Source organism: Perca flavescens, chromosome 20 (genome assembly GCF_004354835.1).
Source record: "Perca flavescens isolate YP-PL-M2 chromosome 20, PFLA_1.0, whole genome shotgun sequence".
Taxonomy (NCBI): domain Eukaryota; kingdom Metazoa; phylum Chordata; class Actinopteri; order Perciformes; family Percidae; genus Perca; species Perca flavescens.
Genome location: NC_041350.1, coordinates 8202424 through 8220189, shown reverse-complemented (window position 1 = coordinate 8220189; position 17766 = coordinate 8202424). Strand labels below are relative to the sequence as shown.

General features: G+C 40.8%; 1 protein-coding gene across 1 annotated transcript in view; it reads right to left on the bottom strand.

Moving 5' to 3' along the window:
• The window catches only part of alk (ALK receptor tyrosine kinase), a 250536-nt gene that overhangs the window by 198359 nt on the left and 34411 nt on the right, over nucleotides 1-17766 (bottom strand). The window contains exon 3 of the mRNA XM_028566318.1: nucleotides 3440-3592. Within this exon, the coding sequence (XP_028422119.1) occupies nucleotides 3440-3592 (153 nt within the window). The remainder of the gene's footprint in view (nucleotides 1-3439; nucleotides 3593-17766) is intronic.

Sequence of the window (17766 nt, the reverse complement as noted above, 5' to 3'; positions counted from 1 at the left end):
CCTCCAATCACGCCTCTCCAGGTGTCTCCATCATTGCTTGCGTGTGCGTTAGAGTCCCCAGCAGAACAATGGGTCCCCACTGGAGGGCCATACGGGACTCCGATCAAGGTCTCAAGAGGCCGAATACTCCAGACTCCTGTTTGGTGCATATGCACAAACAACGGTCAAGTTTTCCCCCACAACCCATGGGCGTGGGGAGGCGACCCTCGTCCACCGAGGTAAACTCCAACACAGCCCGGCGCTCAGCGGGCATGGTATCCCCACCGCCCGGCACACCTGGGCAACTCCGGAGAAGAAAGAGTCAACCCCTATCCAGGGTATGGTTCCAGAACCCGAGACTGTGCATGAGAGGTAAGCCCCACCAGATCTAACCGGTGGCGCTCCACCTCCGGCTCCTATTCCATTCCTTCATAGATAATCTCTTTAATATGTCTGCACATCATATACATTTTAATTGAATTCCTCTGTTCTTGGGGATTTAGCATCCTAAAGATGAACTCAGTCAATAATCATTTTCAGTGGGCAGAGGAAGCAGTTTTGATAATATTTTTGTAAAATCCAGGTCTTTGAGAAAATACTATATGAACTTATATAAAAGAGTTATACATCTATATCCAATGCAAATCTGGAAATCTAAAGGATAGTAAAGATTATTTTTGAAAACAAGACTCAAAGTTGATGTGACAATATTTGTACACCATTTAAAGACCATCCATCCATCCATTAGTTTGTGGAAATGTTGTGCAACTTGCATGCTCTTAAAGAAAAATACACTTAATGTATTGCCAGTATTAAAATATGTGGCATACTTGGAAAACAAAGTAATTTGTATTAAAAGGTGCCCTGCCACACGTATTTCATTACTTTGTGGTAATGTCTGAAGTTCTACCATGGACTAACATTTTTTGTGGAAAACATGCCTTGGTTACCTTGTTTCATTCTATACCATTTTAGCGTGGTATAGAAAGCCTGCAGGAAGATTTGATTTCTGCCAGTTCTCATTAATATTCAACAAGCTAAGCTGTTTGAATCTGATTGGCTAACAGCTAGCCAATGAGAGCCTGGCTGTCAGAATCCTTTACCCAGCCCAACTGGGCGAGCTAATGAATAGTAATGAGCTCAGGCAATATGATGTCAGACTGACCAGCTTTTGTAATTGGACTGATTTCTCCGCTTATTTCGTTTCAGTGGCTAGAGCTGACAGAGGAGGTAGCAGAGGACAGAGGAGGTCATTTTCACATTCAAAACATAACACAAACACATATGGACCTAACATATTTCAAAAAATGCAAGTAAAAACGGTTTTGTATGGCAGGGCACCTTTAATTAATAGATCATGATGAAGGATAGAATTCAAGGGACCATCAGTCATTTTTGTACTACTGGGTTTTGAACTGTTGCTATTTTTTTTTACCTTAAATTGTAATAACCCTGCTTGTGATGGCGTAGCTGCTGAGCCCACACCAACACCCACACCCACACCAAGCCTGGCCAAGCTTGCGCAGATGCACGGACACAAACAATTGAAATGCTGATGTCTGAAGACAAGAGAGATGGGTCCATCTCTTGACCGGTCATCTTTCTTTCCTCTCGTTTTCTGCCTGTTCTCTCTCTCTCTGTGTCTCTCTCTCTCTCTGTGTCTCTCTCTCTCTTTGTGTCTCTCTCTGTCTCTCTATGTCTCTCTATGTCTGTCTCTCTGTCTCTCTCTCTCTCTCTCACACTCACACTCCAATCGTGGTTACTAGAGATCGTGATAAGCGATCTGATTGCCAGTCTGGGTACATTGAACATGTAATTTCTCATAACATATTATGGATATGCGGAGCGGCTTTCACTTTCATCAATAAAACTGACAACACCGGCTCGGCTGTCCTGCCTCCTGCTCGGCTGACGTGATGATGACATGCTTCAGTGTTGATAGCATATTGCTTCGGTAGCTCGACGGTTATTTTGGTCATAGTCTTCATTACAGCAGCCAATTATCCACTTTACATTTAAACCTAAAGTTCCACTAGTTCAGTCAAGAACTCATAGCGATCTCCTTTTAGCGACTTTCTCGCCAATCCCACAGTTGTTTACACACTGTTAGCTACTTTAGTTTAGCAGTTAGCGGTGGCTTCTCTCACTCGCCGGTTCTCTGTTGATCAGCGCATCAAATGTTTAGCTGTTCCTCTGCCTGCTAATGTGATAATTATGTAATAACTGTAGTTTATTCGTTGTGCTGGAGGCAAAGCTCCGCACCAGGGAAACTCAATCCTTAACTGCTGTATCTTAGCCCCCAGTTGCGTTAATGGGTGCAGGCTGACCTAATGTAGCGTGCGCTCCCACCCCCTCGCAGCAGCCGGAAAGCCAGGGAGGTTGGGTGACTGTCCAAAAGAAGCACAGCCAATCAGATGTGAGATGCATGGAAAAGGGATGGCAAACTCCTGTGTTAAAGATTCACTCGTGCTGATTAACATGGCTCAGCGGGCAAACTTACCGCTCCACCAGAAAATAAAACAGCAGGGCGCAGATTCTAGATTATTATAGTTCTGATAGTAAGTTAGTTAAAATTGCTTTAAATGCTAAGGAAAACCCAATCGCCGCTCATTCCTTTAATCGTCGATATATGATCTAATCGCCACAAGCCTCTAACACACACACACACACACACACACACACACACACACACACACACACACACAGACAGACAGACAGACAGACACACACACACACACCCTATGCCCTCATTTACAACTTAAAGTAGATATAAAGGTGAGACAGCTATCATTTCTTCAGTCCATTCACACCAACTCCTTTCTCTTACCCGTCAATATATTTTACTTTTCCAATTTCATTCAGCACTCCACCCATCTGGTCTCAGACTTCTGGCTCATGATAGGAAAAAACATTTAAGGAAATAAATAGACCCTTCTGTCTCCCTCCATTTCACCATCACCTCAGGAGATAAGATGACAGAAACTGTTTTCTCATCTTCCAAGGTATGAAAATGAATGATGCCGGAGGATATGGAAGATTTGAAGGCAGTGGCCTACAAGATGTGACTACTGGCTTAGTAAACTATATTCAGCTCTTTACCTGAGAAAACTTTATGAAAAGTAATATCCCAATAGCACTTAAGCAAACATGTAATGCTGCTTCTTTGGTATTTCAATTGGCTTAAAGTTATCAAAGTGATTGCTTTAGTTCCTGTTTAAGTGTCTGCATTGACATTATTAAGTGGAAAGCTTGAAGGACACAGAGTGGTACCCCATACCGCACAGCACCAAAAAAGCTTGCCACGACAAAACTGACAAAGGCACTCAAAAAGTAATGGCTGATGCATTCTTTATGAAGTTCAACATGAGCAGGGCATTTTAAAAGTATGCGAAGATTGAGAAAGTTTGTTGTAAAATGAAATTCCCCTGCAATGGGGGGAAAGCGATACCTTCGTTCTTACCTTCCTCCCACCCCTGGGGGCTTCCTGCCTTCTTTTCGCTTTTCTCGTTCCTTCCCTCCCGCAGGTCCCCGGCAGCCACTATGCTCCATGTGAACTCTGGGATACCCTCCAGGTGCTGGTCGCATGCTCTGCTATTGCCAGGGCATTGGTTATCTGGTAAAATACGCACAATACATTACATTTAGAAATGTGTCTATGGCTGGACCACTGAAATATGTACACAAACATTTTCATAAAATTAGTTTCAATAGACAAACAAAACAGACAAACAAACAATAATTCAAAACAAGTTTTCCGCAGAGGCACATATATTTCAACAATGGCTATTATAATGCAATAACTAAACAACGTTCAAACTAAAGTGATTCTCAAAGCCCACATCACGAGAATCTTAACAATCCAAGGTCATTCGGGAAAGAAAACTGATGGCAGGCAAAAATTATTGGAAATATAAAACACAGCACAGACATTTCAAAATACCTTGTTTAGTCTGATTAGCTAATTCAACCTTTAATTACATATACTGCCAGGGGAAAATAGGTGTTCAATAGAATAAACATAATGTTGCAGCGGCAGTATTTTTGGTCAATTTTGATTGAAAGTCCACAGTTTCAACAAACAAGGTACTGGCTCTTTAACTACAATCTAAACAGACTTTTCAAACTGTTGCAAAATCTGCAAATATACAGCTTCATTTGACCATAACGTTAAAAGATCAGTCAGAAGAGGTAACAACAGGCTTAGGGAGGAAGAACCTTGTCGGTTGGATATTTTGTATTTTCAGATATAATGGCCTCAGACTTTTTGGTTGCACATCATCATTTTGAGTCAGTACATGAAGCCAAACAGCTTTAATAGCAGCACACCTCTTGGTGCATAGTGCAGACTGTTTCACTGGCAGGAGTGGAGGGGGGGGTTATACAAATGCAGTGTTCATTTAAACATTGCTGCTGTCAAGACTAGGGCTGGGTGTAATAGAAGTCAAGGTATTACTGCTGTAATACCCTCCCTAAAAATCTGCTCAGGGACAAAATAAAGGGTCAGCTCTCTCCCACTCAAACACTCTGTGTCTATCTTTGCCTCCATCTGTCCTTCCCTCCCTGTGGACAGACCTCCTAAAATCGCTGTTTGAGGAGGCTTGGTCACTTTCAAATGACTTCTCGCACTAGGCTCTGGAGGAGAGGACCTAAAGTTTTGTATAATCATCTTTCTATACCTATCTACCAGTTTCTTTAACAATTTTGCTTTTCTACATTAAAGTGGTCAGAACCAGGGGTGGGTTTAACAGGGTGGTTGACTCAATTACACATGTAACTAATATTTCAATAATGATCACAATGTTATAAACATGCCAACACGTTTGTCTAATAATGCTAACTGCACTAGGCTGATAGTTTATAGAAAGCTAACCACGATTAACAAATCAACATTTTTGTGCAAATTATTTGTGCATGTGAATGCTTAGTGTGGAATAATTCAGCATTTCCAGAAAGCAGTGTTGCCAACTTAGCGACATTGTCGCTAGATTTTGCGACTTCTCAGACCCCCTTAGCGACTTAAAAAAAAAAAAAAAAAAAAAAAGCGACTAGCGACAAATCTGGCGACTTTCTGTAGAAAAGATGCCAGTATTGTCCAGCGAGCATGCAAGGTATTTCTCTCTTGTGGCCTCCAAAACAGAGGGGGGACAGGGTGCGGGGCCAGAGTAGGTACGAGAGACAGCAGCACGCAACGGGAGAAAGACGTCGCTAAGCTGGCCTGGCCCTGGGCAAGCCAGTCTTCTTTAAGAATTCTTTATTGATCTTTTTCCCTCCCTTTGTAGAATCTAGGCTACCTAAGTAATAATTATAAGGTAAAATAAATTCCTGTATTGAATTTGTGATTATTTGGCTAAAGATTTCTATTTCTTTCTATCTACCTTGCGGTCACAACCACTAAGCTTTATGCAAATGATTGCGTAATGACGTCATCTAGCTACTTTTACCAACTTTTGGAGCTGGTGCTAGCTACTTTCATTGGAAAAGAGTTGGCAACACTACCAGAAAGGTGACAGAGTGAGGTGAATGCAATTTAAACAAAAGCATGACTACAACTAATCATGTTACAGGTCATTAAGAAAACTATGTGAAATCATCAATGTAAAGAACAATAAATCTGACCAATAAAATGGGCAACTGTGTTTAGGGAGGCACTTTTATCATACTTAAGGTGGACAAGATTACCAGACCAACCTCATCAGATCAATACAGTAGCTTTACCACTATATTGTTAAGGTTACGCAGTGCTACAACTACAGTCTAAGTAGGTACCACAACTGGGATAAGCCACAATTTGTAATTTCTCAGCATTTGTTAGATAGTTACACTGTGCCGAGGTCTTGGAGACTTTCCCATATCGTCCCCGTCTCTAAGAAATCAGAAGTAATTTCAAGTATTGATTTTACAGCAAGAGCACTCACTTCTTCGGTTTGTAAAAGTTTTGTTTTTAGCCTGTATAACCCTGATACCACATTTCTTACAGCAAAGCCTGCACTCTCTATATGTGAACGTTCTGCTGTTCTTCAGCTAAAATACAATAAACTATGTAACAATAGATCTTCTCAAGACTGTAGAATACATGCTGGCAATCCTAAATTATCTTACATCTTAGAAGGTATGATATGCAGTGTTTTCCACAAAAAACAATGTATCGACAAGTATAAAAGTAACCCCCCTATGACCCACAAGAAGTGTGTGGTGGTGTCTGTATTGGGGGTTGTAAGTAAAGCCCAAACATCTCGATCCCTGGCTGCAGTATGGGTCATAAATCCCGCCCCGTCCATGTGAGCAGATGGGACATCGGCCGAACAAAAAAATCAAAGTAATTGTCAAATACATTTTTCCCAAAGATGGTTTCTGTGAAACGTCATGATTGACAGCTGTGATTGACTTAGTCTGGATCAACGGAAGTACATTTCCAGGATAAAGCATGGCACGTTGTGCATGTTTTTTTTTTTTTTTTTTTTTTTTTTTTTTTTACAGCCAATGGTCTGCTTTTTTTTGTAGCAGCTTCTTTTTGTAAATAATATTCAAATATTTCATGCTCAAATGTAGCCTGTTATTAATATTTACTACACTACATTGTCAATTCCACTATAAGCATGTGGTTGTTGTTACACGTTCTGTCCACTAGAGGGACTTCCAACATCAGCCTGGCCTTGAAGGGGACTTAAGTCATGGCGCGTTGCATTTCCGACACGCCACTTTGTTAACATTCATTTTCCACCACGAGCACACCGCGACAAACACAAATCAACAGAGAACTCTGTGATGAAACATTATCTAACAAGCGAGTGAAGCAGCTCTGTTGTAAAGGCTAACGGTACTACATTAGCACAATGACATCAGGTTAGAAAGCGGAAACGATTTGTCGTAAACTAAGTAACAATAGTGTTAGCCAAGATGCTAACGGCATTGATAACTTAGCCAACATGGATGTCACTACTATTTTAAATAATAAGCCACCCGTTTCTTGAAGATCGTCACATTACTGAGAAGACAGCTATTAGAAGGTAATATATGAAGTCAAAGCTACTCTGACAGCTGTAGGGCAGCTAACATTAACTTTAGCTGTCTCCATGAAGCACCCAGCTAAGCTCCTATAACTTGCGACACAGTTAGGAAACAAGAACGAGCTACATAATGATAACATAAGCATTTGGGCTCGGTGGATGTCGATTTTAAAGTCATGTTAAAACTATTTTCCATCCTTCTTCTGATTTCCAGCCACAGCCTGTCACCCCCCTGTACTAATCTAACGTTAGTTCCGTGATCTTGAGACCTCACAAGCCTTGTGTTTCTCACTCCCGCTAATTTATTGTTCAGACGTGACATGACTAAAGCATTTTGTTTGTACATGCGGGTAGGCCAAGGCAAGAAGAGGGAGATTAGCAAACATTAGTCAACATAATAATAAAAAAAAAAAACACTTAAATAATTTCAGCATTCGAATAGTATTCATTTTTGAACTATGCAAATTATAAACGACTTTCTGAATTCCTTCCAACAGCCCTAGTAGAACCCTGCCCTCTCCCTGTATTTTCTCTTTTATTTTCCTGTGTGTGTGAGGTTTTCTGGTCAAGGAGCCTTTGGGCTCTTTGTCCCTATAGACGCACAAGTCTAACGGACACAGACAAACAGAAACGCGGGCAACTTTGAACAATCTGTTTACAAACAGTGGAGCCATACTCACAACATAATCTACCTTGTTCTACACAGTATTTTAAACTAAATTAAATAGTTACATGTGAACTGCTTTAATAGAGCGGCATGGTATAGGAGCTCTGGCTGTAACTGGCAAAGAGGAAAAAACTGTAAATGGCAGAAAACTGCATCTACACCACAAAGCTAACTTTACACAAACTAAAGTCAATAATGCCCTTTAGCAAATCGGTCACCTGCAATGCCCAGAAAAGGTTATATGGTCTTACCGCAGTCTGCCCTCATAAGTCCTACATCTCTTTTTGTTGAGTGCATAGTGTGGTGTAGTTTTGACTTTTTTTAGCACCTTGCCTTAAAAGGTGCAGTCAGCAATTGTAATCCAATAGAGTTTTTTTTTTAAATTTAGCAAATATCTCCTCACGGCACGCTAGCTGCCAGTTCTGTGTGCACACTGAAAAAAATCCTATTCATATACAGCCCTGGCTCTGTAAATTGCAAAAAAACAAAGTGGTTCGGACCGAGCCACACCACACTATTGCAGCTAATCAGCAACAGGGGGCATTAATGCTCGTGCACAGACAGGGGAAGTGCCATTGATGTATAGAAAGGCAGTGAGAGCTAGAGGGAAGGTAAATCTGACAGATGCTAACATGCTGAACTCCACAGTGCATTGTCAAGAAGGAAAGCTGGTCGAGAAACAGCAAAGAAGGAGATGGTCAGAAGAACAAAGAAAGATGGGCTATGATAGGGCAAGGGCGAAGAGCCTTGTTCAGTTAGGCTTTCCAACGCTGGAGAGACCTCTAAGAGTTGAAAGACATGAAGACAGATGCAGAGGTTTCTCTGTTACTGCTTGCCAGGTGGGTACCATTAGTTTTGCTATGTTTCACAGAACCAATAGGTCAGATGTGAGTTTTGTCCTCTCTGCAGGTTAGCTTCGCAGCAACGCTTTCCTATCTCACAGCTAGCTTATGTTAGTTACACTACTCGCTGTGTCGTTATCAAGCTCTTTATCATGGTATTTGTCCGTACAATGCTATAAAGGGCTTTATAGCCATGAAGTGTCACGTCTAGTCCCTGTGTCAAGGTTCTTTGTTTAGTTGGTTTCATGTTTTTTTGTTGGTTTTCCCATTTCCTGTTTTATTTTGAAGTCTTGTCTTTTCTCCCTAGTCTTTTGGTTTGGTTTTATTTCCTGTCTTTTGCTTTTCCCGCTCTTGTGATTGTCTGATGGGTTTCACCTGTTCCCCAGCCCTAGTGTCACCTGTCCCTTGTTTCCTCATTACCCTGTCCATTTAGTCTCTGTGTTTCCTTTGTGTCTTGTGGGATCATTACGTTTCGTTCCGTGTGCTGTATGTGTTGCTGTTCTGTGGTGTCAGGTATTGCTCTGAGTTTTTCGAGTGGTGTACTGTGTGTGCGCCTGCTCATTCCTCGCTTCTTGGCCTGCTTGTTTGTACGTTTTTTTTGTTTTGTTTTTGCCCTGCTTTGTTTTTGGATTTTCTCTTCATTAATAAACTTCAAACTCTGCATTTGGGTCCAAGCCTTGTCTATCCGTGACATGAAGACCCCAAAACACAAGTTTGATAGCACAGTATGATTATTTTGATTGATGCATAATTCAAAATGCTATGCTAGGTAACATTACCTTCCTTGTTAAGTTAGCAGCAAACCTTTAGTCTTCTCTCTGGTCACTGTAGTTTTGTAAAAAAGGAAAAAAAAAATGTATATATAAACTCCCTAATTTTGGATGCTGTTTTTGTGTACTTTGTTTGACATACAAATTCAGTACTTTGTGTGAAATAGTAAAGTTTTTTTCCAATATTTTAATCTACTACATTGTATTTTCAACATCTCCATAGCCCTTTCAAATATCCATTAACAGACAACTCCTTAATCTCATTAAATATTTTTATCGACAGTACTTAACAAATATTATGTGACTTGGAACAAAGTTTGTCAGTGAATTGAGACGTAGGACTAAAGCATTCCGTCAAAAGGAGCTTTACCTAATGAGGTGGCATCAAGGCTGCATTAGGCTGCTCTTAAATTACATGGCTGTCCACTTGAGGAGGAAACTGCCTTTAGAGGAATCATAGTGGCAGTCTTTCAAAGCCACTTAGTGCCAGTAAGGGTAATAGTTTCCATGCTTAAAACTTTTCATTTGGCAAAAAACATTGATTCCTGTAGCTCATTGCCACTGGGGACCTTGAGGGCTGATGAGATGTGGAGAAATAAATAGTTCAAGGTTGTGGTAAAAGCTCATTTCCTTTCCTTCAATAAATGTCTATGTAGCATGGGTGGAATAATGCAGGATGATCAAGAATGACTTTTGGTTTTATGCAGGACATGAACAGTTTGTTTGACCCACCCACCGTCCTTATGTGAACTTTGATTAGAAATGCATTTTTCATCCATCAGAAAAAAACAGGACAAAATACATTTCCTTCGAAACATAATTGAGCACGCAGTTTAATTGTATGGGAAAGTAATTTCTAGGAGACAGGGTTAAACATAGACATACGTTTTAGAGCTGTCCCCTCACGTTTTTCCACCCTCTGATATCATACCAATATTCATGCATGCAGAAACGCACGTGGCACACTGAAGAACTAAGCACTTTTGTGTGCTGCCAAATGGGCATGAGAGATATGATTCAACTGTGGTGAGCCTGATCTGGGTCTGTCATCCAGTTTCACCCACACCTTATGCATGTGCAAAGTGACCAAGAACTGATGACTTGCCAAGTGACCAGGGACATGGCTTTTACGACTCATTCATTCACAATCCCATCTTTAATTTCTTTCAATATCCTCTTGATATGTAATCATCTTTTTTAGACATTGCTGAGTACACCATTGCACATTTTAATCAAAGCAACTTGAAGAGCTTTTTTAGAGAAATAGCAGGTACCATAAATATTTTCCACACGGTTTGAGTTTTCTCCCTTTTGTGTATGGTATCCTTAGTTGCCCCCTAATGTTTTGGCAGAGCACCGTTAATTTGTAGCAGGCCATGACAAACATTCTCCCATTCTCTAAAGTTTGTTTTAATATTTGATATGTCCCCAGGCACAGAGTAATTACTGGAAACACTGTTTGACATTGAACCAGGTGCTCACTGTGAAACTGATACCTCTGAGAGAAGAATGTATGTGTACCTAAAATAGAAAACCTGTGGCACGAACAAACTTTCTGAAAATAATTATTGAACGTCGATGTACTTCAGCTGTTGTATGCATAATAGCGCTATGATAGGATATAATGTATATTTGGGTAAATAATTTAACTGTGCTGTTTTATCATTTTGTATAATGACAAAAACAATTAATTCTATGATTATTCAGAGGGACTGCTATGTATTTATGAAATGTATGAAGATAGCTCAACCCATGTCTTAGTATTTCTAGCTAACTGGACCCATGCATTTACCATTGTCATTTTTTTTCTTCAAGTCAGTAACTAGATACTAAGACTAAGGCTGAAGAGAAGTGGAAACACTCCCATCATATAACTGCTCATGTAAAAATTATACAATGTTGTGACTGTATCTGACAGTAGAATCACAGTCTCACATTTATTGTTGCAGAGCCCCATCGTTAATGGCTTATATGCAGCTTTTATCCAAAAAGGATAGAATGCATATGAGATGTGCTCATGGACATCAGGGAACCAACTTTAGCTGACTTAATTCCCACTTTTTTTCTCGCAGCTTCCGTGGAATTATTTATGTACAGCCTTTACTTCCGTGACGAACGCGTGTCACTTTGTAACACACGTTATAATGCTCGCCTAGCTGCTAGCGTGGCACTCCCTCATACTCTGCAACTGACTAGCTAGCAGTACTTACTGCGCATGTATGACTCCCAACAAAGATAGAACAGAAGTGTGATGCCTCACTCCGTAGCTAAAACAGAGAGCTCAACACAGGGTGAAAAGAGGAGCTGCAGCAATGTGCAGTACAACAAATATATGGTGTTTTCTGAAAATTAAACCACATAAACCTATTCTGGTACAACCTGTAAATGCAATTATGAACCTGAAAATGAGCATAATATGAGCACTTTAAATACTAAAAAACAGAATGGAATGTCTTTGTTACAGTAGCTTACATGATGAAGAAATTATGTTTGCTCAGTGGCTTTGACAGGCATTAACATTTGTTACACACACATTTTCAGAAAAGCCATAATAATTTGATGTGATTAATTGCTGTCATAACAGAAACACTGGCACTGCTTTATGTCAACACTATGTAATCCAATATTTCAGCTTGTTCGATCTGAGTAAATAGAAAAAGAAGTTCATTCAAAAGAGTTCCCATTTGATTCCTTGCTACTCCCATCTACACACCATTTATTTTATGTCATCTCATCAGACTGTAATTTCATCAGTCCTGTAACCCAATACATTATGAATGCTTCATTGCTATCATTGTTTTTAGTGGATCTGTTACGCAAATACCTGATTATCATAGGCAAGTTCAATGGGCTCTCAGCACACCACACTTTGATGATAATTAAAAGACAATCTATGAATTCTAATACCCCAGAGATAGTGGTCATTGGTTGCGGTGATGCTCAGGATGCGACTGCTTGAAGCCATAAAGCATCAGGGAGCAGATGCAAATCTACAGAGAGCAATCTGTGAAGCTCAAAATGGCCAATTACTGCTTCCTGCATGTCATTTCTTATTAAGGGAGAGGATGATTATTAAGTTAATTTAAAAGCCGGAACCAACCTATTGTGACCTGGCAAGCATGAAAAGAAAACTGGAAGATCAGGGTCAATATTTCAATATTGTTTCTAAAGGCTTCCGCGAACAATAGTCTAATGGATTAATTATATGTGCTTGTAATTTCTTTAGCACCACTTGTAAATACAATTCTGGTCATTAAAAGAGTAGTCTCGCTTTGCCAGACCTTCCTCCATCGCGGTGCAGAGGAGGAGGGTCTGGTAATCCTTGCCGTTCCCAGAACCGGTCTTACTTTTTAATTCTCTTTATATGCTTATATAGATTGTCATACAGTTTCTACAATGCAACTTCAGTATAAGAAATGAACAATTATTTAAAGAAAGGCAACATCAAAAAGAAAGTTCTTCAGCCTTGATTTAAAAAGAACTGAGAGTTGCGGCAGACTTGCAGTTTTCTGGGAGTTTGTTGCAGATATGTGGTGCATAAAAACTGGGACAGCAGTCCTGTCCCAGACGACCTGAGTGGTCTAGGGGGTTCACAGTGTAGCGGCAGATCAGAAATGTATTTTGGCCCTAAACCGTTGAGTGATTTATAAACCAGCAAAAGTATTTTGAAATCAATTCTTTGAGGCACTGGAAGCCAGTGTACAGACTTCAGAACTGGATTGATGTGATCCACTTTCTTGGTCTTAGGGAGGACTCGAGCAGCAGCATTCTGAATCAGCTGCAGTTGTCTGACAGATTTTTTAGGGAGACCTGTAAAGACACTGTTACAGTAGTCAAGTCTACTGAAGATAAAAGCATGGACAAGTTTTTCCAAATCCTGCTGAGACATAAGTCCTTTAACCCTTGATTTATTCTTAAGGTGATAATAGGCTGACTTTGTAATTGTCTTAATGTGGCTGTTGAAATTCAGGCCTGAGTCCATGACTACACCAAGATTTCTGGCTTTTGTCGGTCGTTTGAAGCTGAGCGCTGCCTTTTATCCATACCACGTACAGGTTAAAACACAGAGGTTATCGTGCCTTTGCCATTGCTGGCCCGACACTATGGAATAGCTTGCCCTTTCATATTCGCTCTGCTTCTGACTTGTCAGTTTTCAAGTCACTCTTGAAAACACACTTCTATTCAATTGCTTTTAATAGTTTAATTTGTTCTTAAATTTTTCTTGTTTTGTCTGTCGTGTGATATTCTATTGCTCTGTAAAGCACATTGGTCAGCTTGTCTGTATAAATAGTGCTGTATAAATAAACTTTGACTTGACTTTTAATCGTTCCTCTTTTGCTCCAAACACAACCACCTCATTTTTTTCTTCATTTATTTTAAGAAAGTTCTGGCAAATCCAGTCGTTAATTTGTTCGATGCACTTAGTCAGTATTTGTATTGGACTATAGTCCCCTGGCGATAAGGTTATGTCAATTTGTGTGTCGTCCACATAACTATGGAAACTTATTTTGGTTTCCATAAGATATTTGCGTACATTGGAATGAGTCATTAAACAAAATGGCGACTCCACCTCCTTTCTTATTCACTCTATTCTCACTCATAAAACTGAAGTTAGGGGGAGCTGACTGATGAGAACAGCAGCACTATTATTACCAGGTTTCAGTTAAAAACATAAAATCAAGATTGTGCTTAATAATAATAATAATAATAATAATAATAATATAATTTATTAAAAATGATGTTCCTGCCAAAGACCTGACGTTTAGTAAGGCTAGTGTTAGTGTGTTAAAATAATTATCTGTCTCATTTTTTTTTGGGGCAGGCTGTGGCTGACGAGGAATGGATGCTAAATTTGCTAAGTTTGCAGTTAAGTTCTTCTTCTTACTTCACCATTCTTTTTCTATTACCTATCACAACATAAATTGAGGAAGAATTTAATACACAAGGCCCGGGCTTGTCCTGGAAAGAGTCATGAGTGCCACTAGGCGTGCAGCCTGGACCAGGCACATATCAGGTAAATCTTGCTGCATTTTGTACACAAACATACTTATATTTTGGGGAGAAGGAGTTAGCTGCCGTCCTTGAGGGAGCAGAGGTGCCTGGCATTTTACTTTCAGTGACTGAGTCAAAACGCGGGCAGTTTGATGCCGGGGCCAAATGATGGGAGAAGGAAGGGGGGTAAATTTGGTTCCAGCATATACCAGCAGGTGGGGGCTGTGATGGACCACTGCCGCACTTGGTTATGTCTTCCTCTTGTTTAGATTCTTGTCTCGTGTCCTTGGCCGAGGGAGCAGATGTGTGGCGCAGAAAGTAAAGTAGGTTAGAGGTGAACAGCTTTACTCCTGGCTTGTTAAGGAAAAGTCCATCTGCTTTAAAAAGATGTCTGCGGTCCCAGAAAAAGTTAAAATTGTCAATGAACTGCAGAGAATGGACAGTACATGCAGTTGAAAGCCAAGTGTTTAGTGCCAACAGTCTGCTGGTAGAGGGCCACTGATAAACACCTCCGCGTTTAGGGAGCTGACAGTGTTCAGCAGATCCATAAAGTCCAGTTTCTGCAATTCAGACTGTTGCTTTACAACATCATGTGACTCTATATGCAGTATAATGCTCTTCGCAGTTGGGCGTGCTGCCACGATATCAGGGATTCTTTGGGCCAAGTCAGACACCATGTCTTTGGGAAAACAGAGTGTTTTTACTGCTTTTTACATATTTTACAGCAGAGTCACCCACAATCAGAGTTTGAGGCCCTCTTGTCGTTAGCTTTCCCTGTAGCTTTTTACTTTTTGAATTGCTCAGTCCTCACCCTGCTGTGTGACGATGAGACGCAATCCAGGTCATCAGATGAAGGTCCAGGGTCCTGCAGCAATGGAGCAAATCCAGTTGCACACTCGGTTGTTGGGGAGGCATTTTGTTGCTAATTCTCCCTTTTGCAGCTGTCCACGGCTGTGTCCTACTGAGTACAGGGATTGAAGAGGCGCTCTGCCTGGATGATAATGCAGGCCAGCCGTTCATATCACAAATCTCAGGGCGCTGTGCCCTGCCCGTTAGTCGTCCTCCCATTTCCCTGGAAAATGATTTACTCTTAGGCTTTGCACCAAAAGAGTTCCAGGGAGGACTGCCACTTGTTGATTTATTCCCCGTTCCACAGCCCTCCTGTTTCTTTGTAGTCTTGTTGGTGCTAATTAGCCGTGTGTTAGCATGCTTTTGTCCATTGTTTTGGGTCCATGGTAAAGTGGTGTCATTCCCACATGGTTCGTTCACTTCCACGTTTACTTCTAACCGGTGAATTTTACATTACATTACATGTCATTTAGCTGACGCTTTTATCCAAAGTGACTTACAATTGCTATATATGTCAGAGGTTGCACGTCTATGGAGCAACAATGGGTTAAGTGTCTTGCTCAGTCTTGCACACATTGGTTAATGTATCACAGTGGGAAGTGAACCGTGATCTCCCACACCAAAGGCATGTGTCATATCCACTGCGCCACCACCACCATTTTTGGTTTCCAGAACTGCAATCTTCTGAAGTAGTTTGTAGTAGTCATCCACGGAGAAGGGTGGCATCTTGCTGCTAATTAGCTTTAGCTAAGTACCACATTTCCAGTCAGTGTAGGACAGGCTTGAGCTATTGGTAGGCCACACTCTACCATAATTCAACAAAAATGTTGAAATATGGCAATAGCCTACTATGTCTACAAAAAATGTATAGTCCAGTGATTTATAAGTATCCAAGAGCCACTGCTCACAGTTTTTCACAGAGGAAAAGCAAGATTATCAGCAGAAATATGCAAGCAGAGGCAGGAGCAAGCAGCAAAGCGTCTGCACTGCAAGAAGCAGGAAGAAGTAGCTTCTTAGTTTAAAGGGGTGATAGAATGATTATATAGGGTATTTTACACTGTTCCTTAAGGTCTCCTAATGGGGTATGTAACATTGGTTGGGCTGAAAATTGCCCGAATGCTATTTTATTAGGCCCTTCACTACCCTGTGAATATGGCTCTATTTGGAACAAGAGCTTTTCTTCCAAATATGGTATGCTCATGAATATTCAGAATGAGCTACGCGCTTGCGTTTGAGCAAACTACATAGAAACACATGGGAGACTCAACAGCAGGTCTCATTGCAAAGTTATACATTGTTTGTCGGGCTATTACGTTATTAAATTCACTTCTGAGACTTTTTTAAGCGAGAAATCAACTATATAAAGCTCAAATATGGGACGTTTTACGAAAATTGATGGCTTATTGCAAATTTGGTAAGACTGTGTCGGAGTTCAGCTGCCGGTGCTGCCTGTGTTGCTGCCTCGCTGCACGGCCTGCCTTCCTTTACATACCCCGGCCTGCTCTGAGCTCGATTGAGCTCCGTTACGGCTTGCAGCCCACAGCACTCCATACCCGCGCAAAGTCACCGTTTTGGGGTTAATGGACCAAACGCTGGTGCTCTGACAGAGCTCCAGGGCCTGTAGCTCCCCTCTTCCTGCTAGCTAAATGGCCCGTGTGTGAGAGTGATACCGCGGTCAGCGAGCTTGTTACACCAGCAATCTCTTACAACAGTTCCAGTTAATCTTGGCTGGCTGTCAGCATAACTAGCTATATTTACAGTTTGAATTTTGTCACGCCACTTATACAACACATCTCTTAAGGTCTTATAAAGCTAACAACAGTGTCCAATTTCAAGTTAATGAATTTTTGTGAAGATTAGGGGTTTTGTTATCTATGACTGTCCCTTCAATCCAAGCTATGTGTGGCTAGCTACAAATCACAGATAGTTCACAATCACGAATAGTCTAGCTAGCTGTCTGGATTTATCTTGCAGAGATCTGAGAAAAGGTTAACCATGGTCCTCATAAATTGAAAAAATGCCAACACAAAGGAAGCCCAAAGCAACGGATATCCAGCCTAAATGAGTGAAATCCGGCAGAATTTCGGTCGGCAAAGGAGCAATCCCGGAAGTGGAACGTCGAGGATATAGACTATTAAAAGAGCAACCTCCCATTTCTGAATGGTGCTGGATTTATAACCTAAGTTGGTTTTCAAAATAAAAACAGTGTAAACAACGCCAGTAAATGGTGTTTTCAAATACAATTTCAGACACGTCTTAAAGTATGTAAAAGACACTCTGCTAGGATTCATTTTGGTTTAACATGGTTTCATATAAAAGTATTTCTCCCTTATTGAGAAATTATGGATCTGGCCTCGTGCCCTGCCCACCAGGCAGGGCACTGCTCAACCCTCTGCGCTAGGTCGAGCAGTGCGCATAAAGATGACTTGCTGTTTAGGAAACACAGGAGAGATTCAGCCATACATGTTTTAGCCCTACTCAGACCCAGACTCAGATAAGTCTGTTGTGCACCATGTAGCACCATATAGTAGACATATTAGAAAGTTAAGTGTAGTTAGCCTCTTTTATTTGTTTATGCTGTTTGTTAACTTGTTAGCTTGTAACTGGCAGTGGCTGACACAGCGTAAGTGGTTGTGAAACATACAATAATACAATGTTAC